General features: G+C 38.6%; 2 protein-coding genes across 3 annotated transcripts in view; both read left to right on the top strand.

The window, feature by feature from the left end:
* Positions 1-2,991: 2,991 nt before the first annotated feature.
* hes2.2 (hes family bHLH transcription factor 2, tandem duplicate 2) lies at positions 2,992-4,251 on the top strand. Its single transcript, XM_051670189.1, has 3 exons — positions 2,992-3,179; positions 3,296-3,383; positions 3,494-4,251. Exons 1-3 carry the CDS (start codon positions 3,003-3,005, stop codon positions 3,817-3,819), a joined length of 591 nt encoding a protein of 196 aa, XP_051526149.1. The 5' UTR covers positions 2,992-3,002; the 3' UTR covers positions 3,820-4,251.
* An 884-nt stretch (positions 4,252-5,135) lies between these two features.
* LOC127424749 (cytosolic acyl coenzyme A thioester hydrolase-like) overlaps positions 5,136-14,015 on the top strand; it is a 166,135-nt gene continuing 157,255 nt past the window's right edge. For both annotated transcript variants that reach the window (XM_051670184.1, XM_051670182.1), the window contains exon 1: positions 5,136-5,263. In XM_051670184.1, the coding sequence (XP_051526144.1) occupies positions 5,214-5,263 (50 nt within the window). In that variant the 5' untranslated portion in view covers positions 5,136-5,213. The remainder of the gene's footprint in view (positions 5,264-14,015) is intronic.

Genomic DNA, 14,015 nt, shown 5'->3' with positions numbered 1-14,015 from the left:
CTTAGTCCCGGTTCTCCCGATGGCCAGTCCGCCCCAAGGTGCGTCGGCCCACCGGGAAAATGCCCGGTATGCCAGATTACCAATCCAGCCCTGCTTACCACACGCCCCACTGAGAGTGAAAACCACTAATTGCAACCACAAGGAGGTTACCCCATGTGACTCTACCTCTACTCTACCTAGCAACTGGGCCAATTTGTTTGTTTAGGAGACCTGGCTGGAGTCACTCAGCACACCCTGGATTTGAACTTGCGACTCCAGGGGTGGTAGTCAGCATCAATACTTGCTGAGCTACCCAGGCCCCCCACAATTTAAAATCATATTTAATCAAACTACACAGTGATGACTCTAAGACTTTATAGATATTACAGTTGCATTTTCTGTTAATGCATGATTTTCTGTAAAGCTGCTTTGAAACAATGTGTGTTGTGAAAGGCACGAAAAAATGTTATTTAGATTTTTTTTTTTTTTTTTTTACATTTAAAAAATCTGACTTGGTTTTATATCTGTTCATCTATTATAAACAGTACACATGTACTGTGTATCCTAATGGCACTTTGTGTCCTAAACTTGAATTGAGTATTGCAATTGCATTGGTTATATATTCCTATATTCATCTTTTAGGTTTATATATGTTATAGTGACCCATTCTGTCATTAAATTCTTGCTCTTTGCCAGGACTATAAATGATATGTAACCCAAGATTACACTTTTGTACACGGAGCTGGGAACACTTCTGAAAACAATTTAAAACAGTTGGATGATTTTGGCTATTTAGACCAAATTGTAATCACTATGAAAATCCACACTTTACAACATAAAATCAACATTATATGTTAACAACTCCAGAGGTTTCTTTGAATAAGGCAACATACAGAGAGCATTCTCTTTAGAGCAAAGGCCTTCTTGCAGGAATATAAATACATACCAGCTAACAAATAACAAAGAACTTAGTTTTAAAATACTAAATATCGTTAACTGTCATCAGCAGCTTCCCCCACACGTTACCTAAAAGCAGAACCTTCTACAATGCTGCATTTAACGTATCCTTAAACTACCTTGTTCCCACGTACTGGAATGAGCCTAGACAAAAGGTCACTGTGTAAGTGTACGCTATGATTATGGCACAGATGGGGTACCCACGCTAAAATACTAAAAGGAACAAAAAGAGTTGTAACTGAATGCATGTGAAAAAAGACTCCCATGACACGCTGTATGAATGAAGGACCCATGGGGGAATGGGGCGCGTGCAGGGCACGTACCGAAAAGCAAACGCGACATCGCAACTCTGACGCTCCCTTGTGTTCATTCTGCTTTTGCAAATAAAATCCATAAAATACAAAAACACACACCAAAAAGTACTTCTATGACATATATCACTTTAAAAAATAGTTTAAAATGTTGACGTGACAACGTTGATTAGCAAGGAATAGAACTGGCATGTTCACATCTTTGAGCTTAGTTGTATTTTGAACACGTTCTGTCTCAATTTACATATCAGCCTTTGCTAATGTAATGTAATATAATAGTGCTACGTCTGGTATAATCTAGAGTATGCAACAATACACGTTGCAGGAATAAAGCGCTATTCAGAAACAGAATGAAGCGACAGCGGCTAGCCAATATCTGCGCGCAAAATAACGAATAAAGCGTCTCCCTTTGTTTGATCATTTGTAATCCAAAACCATTGACGAGACGTATACAGATGGGTCACCCACGCCAAAATGCTTTTAAAAAACAACCAAGACTAAACTTAAGGAAAGGAGAGGAGAGGGGCGCAAGTTTCGGCATCACTAAAAGGGGGTTGGTTGATGAGAGGAGGCCATCTGGAGACCTCTCCATGACGCGTGCAGGACGCGTGGATCCCATGGGACTACAGGGACCACCAGAAGAACATTTTTGACAACCAAACATGGGACAAAGGTTGTGTGTGTTTTCAGTACACTGAAAAAGTCTAACAGAAAGTTTAATGTAGGCAAGTTGAGTACGCAAACGTCAAGTGTATGTTTTGCACCATGTATCAAATGTAAAACAAACATACATTTTTTTATTGTTTGTGTGAAAACAAGACGTCCACTGGATTCAACCAATGTCTGCTAAGTACTGGATGAAGTGAACCTACGGTTGGCTGTATGGTGATTTGTCAGTCTGCTGGGGGAAGCGTGCGCTCCAACCCTCCCCATGAAAGCTTCAGAGGTACAGGTGTAACCCACGTCATCATAAGAGAAAAACTATTGTTGATCACAATTTACAGACAGATGTTAGTTTAAAACGGCGTGGCTTGGGAATCTGTCTGTATAATTTAAATTATGAATGCTCATCCCACCCTAAACTGGATCCCAATCCCGTGTCCTCCTCATACGTCATCAGCATCCCTCTCCCTCTCATTAACATGTTTTCTTATAAAAGAACAATGGTTAAGCTATTCTCTTTAAGACATAATCTTTATAATGCAATTTCTTTCACAATATAAATAGGCTATTATATATATATATATATATATATATATATATATATATATATATATATATATATATATATATATATATATTCTGTGTTCAGCAATGACCCTTGGAAAGAACATTTGGAGACATGCCATACAAATTGCAGAAATATTCAGAATATGTTAAATGTTTGGTAAAATTGTTAAAATTAATAAAACTAAACTATAGTAGAGTTCAGATATTAGCAGTTAAAGCTAATATCCAAAGTTCCCCATAATCTAATCACCATGGGCACAAGAGCAAAAAATATGCCCTAAAGGCTATATGCTAGAGGAATATATTTTGATTTATAAACATTCATTTTTAAAAGCAGATAACATATAAATTGATGAGTGTAATTTATACAAGCATCAGACGCGTCCTTTTGTTCCACAGTTTGAAGTTATTTGACCAGAGGAGTTATCCGAAGCGTGGGGGCGTTCCCATGACGAGCCAGCTACGAATATAAACCGGGCGCTGATCCACAGTCCAGCACAGACGAGAGCTACTCACAACCTCAAAATGACTCCCAACGCCACTGCTGTATCTGCCCTGTCTTGTGCGCCCCGCACGGTGGCCATGAGAAAAGAGGCAAACGAACTGAGAAAAACCTTGAAGCCTTTACTGGAAAAGAGACGACGAGCGCGCATCAACGAGAGCCTCAACCGATTGAAAGCGCTTATTCTTCCTCTGACAGATGTAAGTTGTTTTTATATAAACGCAACAAATGCTATTTAAATAGCCGAACTCCAACATTAAAAATGGGTTATTTTATTTTTACGTGTATTCTTACCGTTGCTTATTCTCCATTGCAGAGCTGCCGTTATTCTAAACTGGAAAAAGCAGATATTTTGGAGATGACCGTTAGGTTCCTGACTGATATTCAATCCAGCCCATCTAAAGGTGAGCTTTCTTTAAATATTCAAATATAATACGTCCTTTCAACTCATATTATGGCAAATATATAAATAAATGCAAAGCATACTAAACTCTATATTTATTTCTATTCACAGACAGTACGTTTAGTTTTGAAGAGGGGTACAAAACCTGCCTGCAGCGCGTTTCAGCGCTCCTGCCTCAAACCAACCTGGGCGCAGAAACACGTCAGCGCGTCAACGAGTTCATCCAGCGCTCGACGGTGCCCGCTGCACCAGCCTGCCAGAACTGCTGTGCGCAGAGCCCCAGAATGATGTCGATGTCCCAAATACAACAAAAACTTCTGAACTTGAAATCAAGCAGCTCAAGAATCGTAAATTCCGAACAAAGGAACGCTGCGATTGTCAGTCGACCTCAGTCCGCGCCACTCATCACCGATGCCAATGTCTGGAGACCTTGGTAGATCTACCATACAAATGACTAATGATCCAATAATGCAAGCATCTAAGAATTGTACATAGCCTATTTGCGACTGAAGATGTAGTCTTCAGCATCTTGTGTAAAGTTTCCTTGGTGAAACGTTACGATTCATCAAGTCATGTTTGTGTTAAGTATTGTATACTTGGTTTATCAAATCATGCGTCCATGAGTGGAGGAACGGACCCGTTTAAATCGTTTTGTTTTCGTAAAGAATCATGCGCGTAACCTGTACATAACGTGCTTAGATTTACTCCTCGCTGTGGGGTTAAATCGTCGGTGGCTCTTGAAAACGCCTAAGTAAAACCCCAAGGGTTGTTTATTGTAAGACATTTGCACTTCAGACTTCAGTATACTGGGTTGGTGCAGATCATTTCAATGTAAGCACACTGTGTTGTCAAGTAAAGTATCTTTTTTGGAGGGATGTGCTATTTAATTAATTGTTTATGCATTGTGTTATGCTACACTTTTTAATAAAAGTCATGGGTTACACAGCTGCTTTTGCCTTGACTATTATTTCTGGGATTTAAAAAAATAAATAAAAATTTTTTAAAATATAGTGAAATAAAATATACAAAAACAAGAGTTGTATAGGCTATAATAGAGCTAACAAAAGGGAAGAGTTCGATCGAACGTTGAAAAATTTGAATTTGGGCGCGAAAAGGAATACAGTTAGGCGTGACAGCGGTCACGCTGTCGCTGCGTTGCCCACTATGTAAATATCAGGGAGTCTCATAGTTCCTAGGGAACAAACATACTGATAAAACAAGCGTATGACAATGACTAAGAAACAAACAAACAAACAAACAAACAAACAACAAACAAATAGGCTATAATCAGTGACGGCTGCTTACAGAGTGTGAGATGCTGTTGTGTGAAAACATGGTCTCTGCTGCCACCTTTCGGTGGTTTAGTAAAATGAGCATTGAATGAGCCTTTCGTGCTGTAGGTTTATGGCAATTTAACTAATTTCAACGACTGATAGCCTAAACACATGGGTAAACTTGTAGGTTAAAGTCTTAAGTGTAAAATGTGGGTAGGGGTTAACATGCAAATGTTATTTTATAAAGAACAACCATATATGGGAGCAGTGCAAGCTCTATAGACACGTGTAGTCAAAACTGTGATAATAAACGAAAGAACAATTTCTAAAGCATCTTAGGCGAATTGGTGAACGATTCGCGCTCCTTCCTTATTTTAAATAATCAACATACGAATTCGCTGACTGTTTTACACCACGTCTTTTACCACAGTCGTGGAAGTAGAGTCTGACCAATCGATTTACCCTTCAAACCTGCAGCTCTTGCTCCGCCTGACTCGGTCTATTTCATTACGACACACGGAGTCAGCGTTAAAGACGAGCCAAGACACAAGCTGCACATGATGTCCGTTTCAAATGCACAAGCGACTCCATCTATCCAGATATGCAGGTAAGAGGCTCTTCTGTGACTCTAACCTTTATAACGAATCAATGAGGATCTCAGCTTACGTCCTGTATGACTGAGGTGGCCCTATAATCCGTAGCGTGCTCCACAAATAGATTTCAGAGATCATGAATGCATTTCACAAAGAAAAACTACACGAAGACTGGCTTTTGTTCATTTCAGTTGTTTGTAAATGGCTTGGATGCTGGTGTGGCACGTCGTATGTGATGACCTCAACAGTGATGCTGATGAGCACTGGCAGGAAAACATGGTTATCTTTGGTCGTCACAGCAGTATTGTTATAGTCAAGAGGTAAACGAGGGGGTTGTGACTTAAATAGAGTGGTACTGGTACATTAGATTATTGTATTGTGCTATAGATAAGCGGCAGACTTTCCTGTTTAACTTCCTGGCTAACTGAGAAATAACCTTGTGAATAGAAAATGAAGTCGAAATGGCCGTCGTTAATGATATTCCATTAAATGTATTTTGCATTTTATGTATTAATCCCTTTTTTCAGGATAAACGTTGAAAAAGCCTGTTCACTGCTATCCGATCGGCGCGGCTTTACAGGGTCGTGTCTAGAAGTAACCGTCTCGCGTCAAGATTCTCGCGCATGCGCATACTGTCGATGGCGCTTTATCGGGGATGCGAAGTGGCGAAACTCATGAAGATTAATTATGTAATTCACTGTTAAAAGATTATTTTAAATGGTCTGTTTTGATAAATGGTCTTTCTTGATTACAAATTGAAGTTCTTAAATATTTCACATAACCAAGATAGAAGACCAACATTGAATCAACATTGAATCAATGTTAATGCATCAACCAAACTATAATTGAATCAGTGTTGAAATTTAGCATTTATTTTTCATCAGGTTTGCACCCTGAATTAATGTTATTTCAACGATGAAAAATAGATCAATATGGACATAAAATCAATATTTTTTCAACTTAAATTAAATCACTTATTTAACATCTAATCAACATTGAAACAATATCAAATCAATCTTGCTTTATGTACAGCAGGATTTTATGCCTGTAAATCATGTCAATTTTGACTCCTTTCAATCAGAGACCATGTAGGGATGCAATTAACATGGTTTTGAACCAAAAAGTCACTAACTTAAAGTAAATACATGTCCTTCAATTTACATGCAAATGTATTTATGTATGCCTCCACACCATTTGAACAGGAAATAAAATCACATTTGGGAAAAAAGAGAGGTTCTAAAAATGGCATTGCATGGTGACTTTAAAATGTATAGAGCTTAAAATAACTTATGTACAGATTATGATAAACTACATGACAGTGACTTAAAACAATTAGATGGAATTGTTAATTCAGAATTCATAAAGCAGAATGTAACTGCCAGCAGAAGAGCCCGGAAAACCATGACAACATAACAAATGCAACCTGCATCTGCAAAATGGAAGTAAATGCAAATGGAAACTCACCAACAAAGACAGAAACACCACAGTACTACAGACTGAAACATTACCACTGTTCAGTACTTTTCAGGAGCTTTTCAAGGACTGAAGCTTCTGATGTGAAAAGGATGGCCTTATACTCCTCATTAAATATATACTCTGATAAACTCAGGGGTTTCCAACACGAGTAATGCCCCCAAGCCGTTCAGGGGCATAACGGAGCCATTTTTGCACTGTCACAGCAAAGACAAACTCCGAGGCCTCCTTTTATCAGCTTTCACCTGTTGTTGTAAGGCATCTAAAGAATAAAAAATAAACAGGAAGTTAGAACTGCACAATGTTCTAAAACTTTTGACTGGTAGTAGTGTATAATTGACAGAAGGTGGGTCTTAAATATTTGGAAATGTGACTAATTATGTTACAAATGTACCACAAAATTAAGTGCAACTTGAAATTTGATAAAATGTTTATGTTGAAGTTATGCTGAATTAAAATGTAAGACTATTTAATGATTTTTAATCTAGACATTTTCCTTTTAAGCACCTGCAGATACACTGGAGGACTGAGGCAAGGTGAAAAGATTAAAATAGTTTGTGAGTAAAAAAAAAAAAAAAAAAAAAAGTAAAGTAAGGTGGATAATTACCTAGAATTAAAATGGTAAAATAAGAAATTGCCTAGTAAATAGGCTAACGTATTCTCTCAAATATTTCCACTGTACTGTTATTACGACTAAATCTGTTATTACCAGATTACAAATATTTCAGGTGGTTTTACCACTATTGCTGTAATTTCCACCATTACTGCTGGGCACTGTATTCTAACTCTAGCTGGAGCGCTGATAAAGAAGGTCTCAAGCCTCCCAATCCCTCCAGGGACTTCCTTAGGTCCTATCGAATTTGGAGCGCTTTAAATTGACTGAGCGTCCCTGGCAACTCAACCCCCTAATAGGACTTGGATTCACGTCCCTAGCTACTACAGTTCTTTAGATATGGCACTTGGTATGGGGCCCAAATAGTGTGTCGGTGGCACTAGAAGGAAGGTCATAGGGTCACCAAAACGGACAGGATTAACCCTGTTGCAACATTAAAGTTGACACAATTTTGCAATCCACCTAATAGATTTTGAGATATACCACTCTGGACCTAACTGCTGACAGACTGACATGGTGACATATAGGGTCCAGCAGACCAAAAATTGTTGCAAATAAGATTTATGGGATGTGAAATATTTTAAGAAACAGCTAAAACTGAAATCACACTGTAATTACACTTTTAACATTTTTCTCCATTTCTCTACTGACAGTAACTTACCAAACATGCACATCTTCAGCCTTGTGTCTCTGAATGCCATTTTTCATTTATGCTCATCTTTCAGTTTCTTCCCTGCCCAGTTCATCTGAGAGACCAGCACACTGGTTAGAGTACAGGCCAGCATCCTTCTAATATGCGCCTCAACTGATGCTCCTCCCACAATAGCAAAACTGCCAACCTAGAAGGGTTTCGGGGGACATATTTGCACAGTACATGGATAGGTTACAAAAAATGCCATGTGGCTACATGGGAACGTATTTTTCCTGCTAGACAGCATTGAAAAACAATATTTGCCTAGTAGATATGTGTGTGTTGAATGTAAAACTTGCTTTTCTAAAAACCTAAAGATTTAAATTACCATCACACGTCTGGCATCTTCACTCTGAAGAATCCACTCAGCTTCTTCTAACTTGGTCAAGTCTTTTAGAGGGAGCGAGAGATGTAATTGGGGAGAGATTGGTAGCTGCCGTCTTATGAAACCCTGGACCTCTAGATGGAGTTCTTTCACTTCGGACGCTAGTTCAGCCAGTGTTTCAGTCAGTTTAGAATAAGTAATGTCTTGAAAGGGAAAGCAGTTTGAAAAAAAGGAACACTATGTCAACAACTGCTATGATACACAGCCTTAAGTTTTCATAACACTTAGTGCAGTGTTTCTTAACTGCAGTCCTCAGGGCCCCCCTCCCAGAATGTTTTAGAAATCTCCCATTTAACACACCAACAAGCTGATGAGTTGAATCAGGTGTTTTAATTAGTGAGACATTCTTACAACATTCTGGGAGGGGAAGCCTAAGAACTGGTGTTGAGAAACACTGCCTTGGTGCATTCTACTTTTTACTTAATAAAAACAAAAAACAAAAAACAAAAACAAAAACAAACATCTTACTTCCCTTTACAAAAAACATACAAAAAAAAAAACAAAAAACAGATTGTATTAACTTTCAGATGTTATGATATATATTTTGTACATTTCTTAATTACTTGTCTTTTATTATCTGCCTTGATTCAGGAGATTCCATTCTCTGACCTTTAATTAAAAACAAAGAAAAAATTAACTAATATTCAACACCTGTCGCAGGTACCAATTGGCAGAAATTAATTCTTACCATATGTGAGCGAACCTAGGAAATGTCCCTCTGATGGGCCTACAAAAAGGGAAAAACGAAGGGGGGAAAAACATTGCCGTTAGGTTTTTTTTATCATGTTTTTAAAATTGGTGGCTATTTGTTGCCATGCTGCACGTGACATTCCTTTTTAGAGTTACAGATCATAATGTAACTCTAAAATGACTACTCTACTTTCCAGATTAGCAAGTAACTACTTTTAATATTCTGAAATACAGTTGGCCAGTGTGGAAATGGCAATGGCAACATTTACCAGTGCTTCCTACAGGTAGACAATGACAATTTGTTTACATGTCAACCTGAATCCATGTAACACTTAACATATAAATCTTATTACACTGATATATATACCATTTCTTCCATCTTGTGGCATCTCATTGAAGGGCCTGCAATCAACTTGCTCGTCTGCTAAAAGGAAAATATTAAGTGACATGAGGTGAAATATTTATCTGCATTATTGCTTATTATATTTGTTTAAACAAGTCAAATTGGAGCTGCGGGACACTGTAGGAGAAAAAAAGATAATTAAAATAAATACATATTCACCACCTGAACACAATATGATTCTCTTTGGGAACACCCACACCAAAAAGGAAAACAATAATAATAATAAAGTAAATAATAAATAAGGACCTACGCCGTAGCCTGACGTACACCTCTCCAAAAATGTAACCAAATGTAAATACGCGTCGTGTATATGCGGACCGCAACAGTTGTGATTGGTCCGTTGTGCAACTAGAGACCCTCCCCAGGATGATAAAAAATATATCTGCAGTAGTTTCACATTCATTAGGAATGAATGTAATAGCATTATGAAAGCGCTGAGGCTTATTACATACAAACGGGTTGAACAGATCTAAAAATGTTCATAATAAAAAACTGTATCCATATAACAACAATGTCAGTCAAAACGTGACAGATATATTTAATAGAGATTCCAATAAATGTTAATTAACTCCAGTTTGAACAAAAGTAGCGATCTGTTCGTGCATTCCATTTGTCTCAGAAGTCGGAGCTCCGAGTTATTTTCCGAGTTCTGAGACCGGAACTGACAAATGGAACACCCCCCGATGTCGGAATTCCTACTCGGAAATTCGGACGAGCTCAAGATGCAAGATGGCCGCGAAGAGCATCGACTGTAGTATGCTGTGGGTTTAAAGTTTTTTGTGTGTCCAGTTTAGTAAGTCGTATACACAATACTGTATTACCGTTGCCTATAGGCATGTTGCTACGATCCTGTTACGCGTGAATTACCGTGTAATGTGTTGTTTATAAACTGGTACAGCTAAAATTGGCTAGGTCGCTGCTGCTAACAACAACAATGGTCGCTGCTGCTACAAGAACAATGGTCAATGTTGCTACAACAACACTGCCTAATGTTACAAACCGTAAAACCGTTTACACATAAACTCCGTTAGGCAAATTTACATTGCAAATATACGTTTGTACTTCCATAGGGCATTGCCCTTTGTTTACACCGCTGGTTCGATTAAAACGTGCTTAACATGTTTTGATACAATCAAATACACGTAAACATTAACATACCTTCTCCGCTTTCTGTCATCTTCCTTGAGGTCTCTTAGGTGAAGGGCATACTTATTTTGTAGCTCTCTGTACTCCAAAAGAGCTAGTGCAACAATTACTTTCCTGGAGGCATCCATCTTTTTTTCCAACTTGACGTGTTGTGGAACGCATCCAACTCAGATTTCTTGTTTTTTTTAACGGATATGACGTCGATCCGAGTCCCGAGCTCCGACTTCCGAGACAAATGGAACACAGCATATGCACCGCTTCCCCAAGCACCAAGGTAAACAAAACGTCTTCTTCTGCTGCGACACAGACACCAACACTGAACGCAGAACTATAAATCCAAACAGACGCGGAGGCTACGGCGTAGGCCCGACACATTAGTATCAGCCTTTATGCCTCCTCTCCGTCTCTGTCCTCCTTTGTCTGTTTCGTGCTTAGAGTCTGTTATGCCGTGTTCAAGAGCACTGGAAAATTGGAAACTTTTTTCCCAGCACAGAGCCTTAAAGTGGTTCCGATGAATTCCCGCTCAATTTAATTGAGTGACAAAATATCCGTTTATTGTGAAACAGCAACGAGTAACACAGTACTAAATCACATAAATAATAAAACAACCAACATGGCTGTTAATTAATTGCGATTAATTAATCCATCCACATTTTTCACGAATTTTAACGAATAATTTACCTCAGAAAGCAACATTTCCATTGCCACCCTAACTAGCTGAGGCCAACCAGCCGTTAAATCTGTTTATCATTTGAACAGAAACAAGTAATACACTCCTGTTTAAATTAATCACCAAAATGGGTGTAAATTTAGGCCAATTAAGTTGTCTGCCATAATTTTGGCAAATTTTAACGGACAAATTACCTCAGAAAATACTTCAGACAACATTTTAATTAATGCTTACCTGGAGGGTGAGCCAGTTGAATCCGTGGCTGAGGCTCAGTGTCTTTTCAACACTGAAATGCAATGAATTATCAACATTGATTCAATATTATTTTAGCATTGAATATTCAACCTCAACCAAAATGATGATTCTGATGGAATTTCAACACTGAACCAATGTCACCTTGCTAATTTGATAACTTCAACTCTTAACTCTTATGTGGTGTTTGGGTCAAATTGACCCATTTCAAATTTTTACTAAAAGAAAAATGAAACAAGGGTACAATTTTTCAACCTGAATCTCCAGGCCTTGGCTTATTTTCTGTGAAGAACATGTAAAAGAAAAAAAATTCATTGAGTACACATGCTACAATGCCCCCACACATTCATGTCCTTCATAAGATGTTCGGGTCAATTTGACCCGCATACACACAGAAACACACAGACAGACACACAGAAACATGCACACACACACATGTTGGTGCAGCAATCATTATGAGGACTCTCCATAGACATAATGATTTTTATACTGTACGAACTATAGATTCTATCTCCTCACCCTACCCCTAAACCTAACCCTCACAGAAACCTTTTTGCATTTTTACATTTTCAAAAAATCATAATTTAATATGCCATTTCCCTTGTGAGGACTGCTGGCTGGTCCTCACAACGTAGGTGATCTCAGGTTTTACTATCCTTGATAGTAAAACCTGTATACACACACACACACACACACACTCACTCACTCACTAGATAGGTACATTTCCTGAAGAAAATGTGAGTGGTGCTTTTTTTTCCCACCAACTGCCCCAAGTTGAAAAAGGCCACCCACATGACAGTATGATGTTCTGGTCCAGAGATATTGGTGTCGTTGCATGGTTGCTAGGGTAACCACATCTGGTTGCTAGGCAGTTACCAGGTTGATACTTATCAAGGCTCCTTGCTATCCTGAGTGAAATAAGTCAACCCCAAAGTGTCTACGATTTTCTGGTGCAGAGATATGTGTTTTGCTGTTTGGTTGCTAGGGTAAGCCAATGTGGTTGCTAGGCAGTTGCCTGGGTGATACTAAGAAGGCTACATTCTGATCCTGAGATACATATCTAAGCGATTTGGAATGGAAGTCAATGGGGTTTGGTTGCTAGGGTGCTCTAAATGGTTGCTAGGGCATGGCTAAGTAGTTTCCATGATGATACTTGAAGACTGATTGCTCACCCAAGTTAAACAAGCCAACTCTCAAGCCTCTAGGACATTCTGATCCAAAGATATCCCTCTCAGCCTTTTTGAATGGATGTCAATGGGGCTGATTGCTAGGGTGCGCTAAATGGTTGCTAGGGAGTGGTCAACCATTAAACAGAGTGATTCTTATTGGCTGCTTACTAACCTGACTCAAAGGCGCTAATCCTCAAGTTTTTTTTTTCTGTATTGCTTTTAAAACCCCAATAATGTCCCGGGTCAATTTAACCCGAAAAGTACCAAAGGGTCCAAAAATTGAACACCACACATCTGATCCTGTTTATCGTGGGATATTGCTCATGGTAAAATACATAAACTGGCTTCGCTGTTGTGAGTTTGACTGGTTGGTCTAGTGGTAAAAGTGTTGTCTATAGCGTATAAGATTGAGAGTTTAAATCCTCCCATTTGTTGCTTTTTATTTTAACAAACCAAGATTGCATCCACACATCTGTGGATGCATATCTTGAGTGATGGCACATTTGTTTGCATATTTTTTTGCGATTCGACTGGAAAGGGGCGAGTAGAGCGCGCGTCTGTGTGCATGCGAACATTACAGCTGTCACTCAATGCCACTAATAACAGCCAACGAGCACTCATCGTATCATTCAAAATAACACATTATAGCGATGGATCGGCACTTATTTTAACACACAAACGAAATGGTAAGTCCTGCTCAAGAACGGGTAATGTTCCTAAATCCCCCTGCTCACAATGGAGAATGTACCATCCACCCAACCACTTATATGTTAACCCTAAACCAAATAATACATGCCTTATGAACTTATGTCAAAACATTACTGTGCCCTATATACATGGGATGCAATATGAGATTTTAAGAAGACAAAAAACATTTTTTCAAGTTATGCATGGCGTGTGATAATTACTGCAAGACTCTTAATAATAATAATAATAATAATTATTATTATTATTATTATTATTACTGTTACTGACAGTAACAACATAAAAACGACAGAACTTGATACAGTGCTACACACACAAATGCGTTCATCAGCTCTGCGTGACTTGATACTTTAAGAGACAAACTTAATGCTTTCCATCATTTATAAAGCTGAAAGTCGAGCGGCGAAAGCATCAACAGAATGAGCATGCGCGAGAATCTTGACGTGAGACGGTTACCTTCTAGACACGACCGTGTTTGTCACGGAATACTTTCATTGACATTGTTCAAGTGCCTGGCCTGCCCTCTTGTGGTTGTATGTGGTACTATATTTTTGCGCTTACGCACAAAT

The sequence above is a fragment of the Myxocyprinus asiaticus genome, chromosome 33 (genome assembly GCF_019703515.2).
Source record: "Myxocyprinus asiaticus isolate MX2 ecotype Aquarium Trade chromosome 33, UBuf_Myxa_2, whole genome shotgun sequence".
Classification (NCBI taxonomy): domain Eukaryota; kingdom Metazoa; phylum Chordata; class Actinopteri; order Cypriniformes; family Catostomidae; genus Myxocyprinus; species Myxocyprinus asiaticus.
This window is presented reverse-complemented; position numbering and strand designations above follow the sequence as displayed.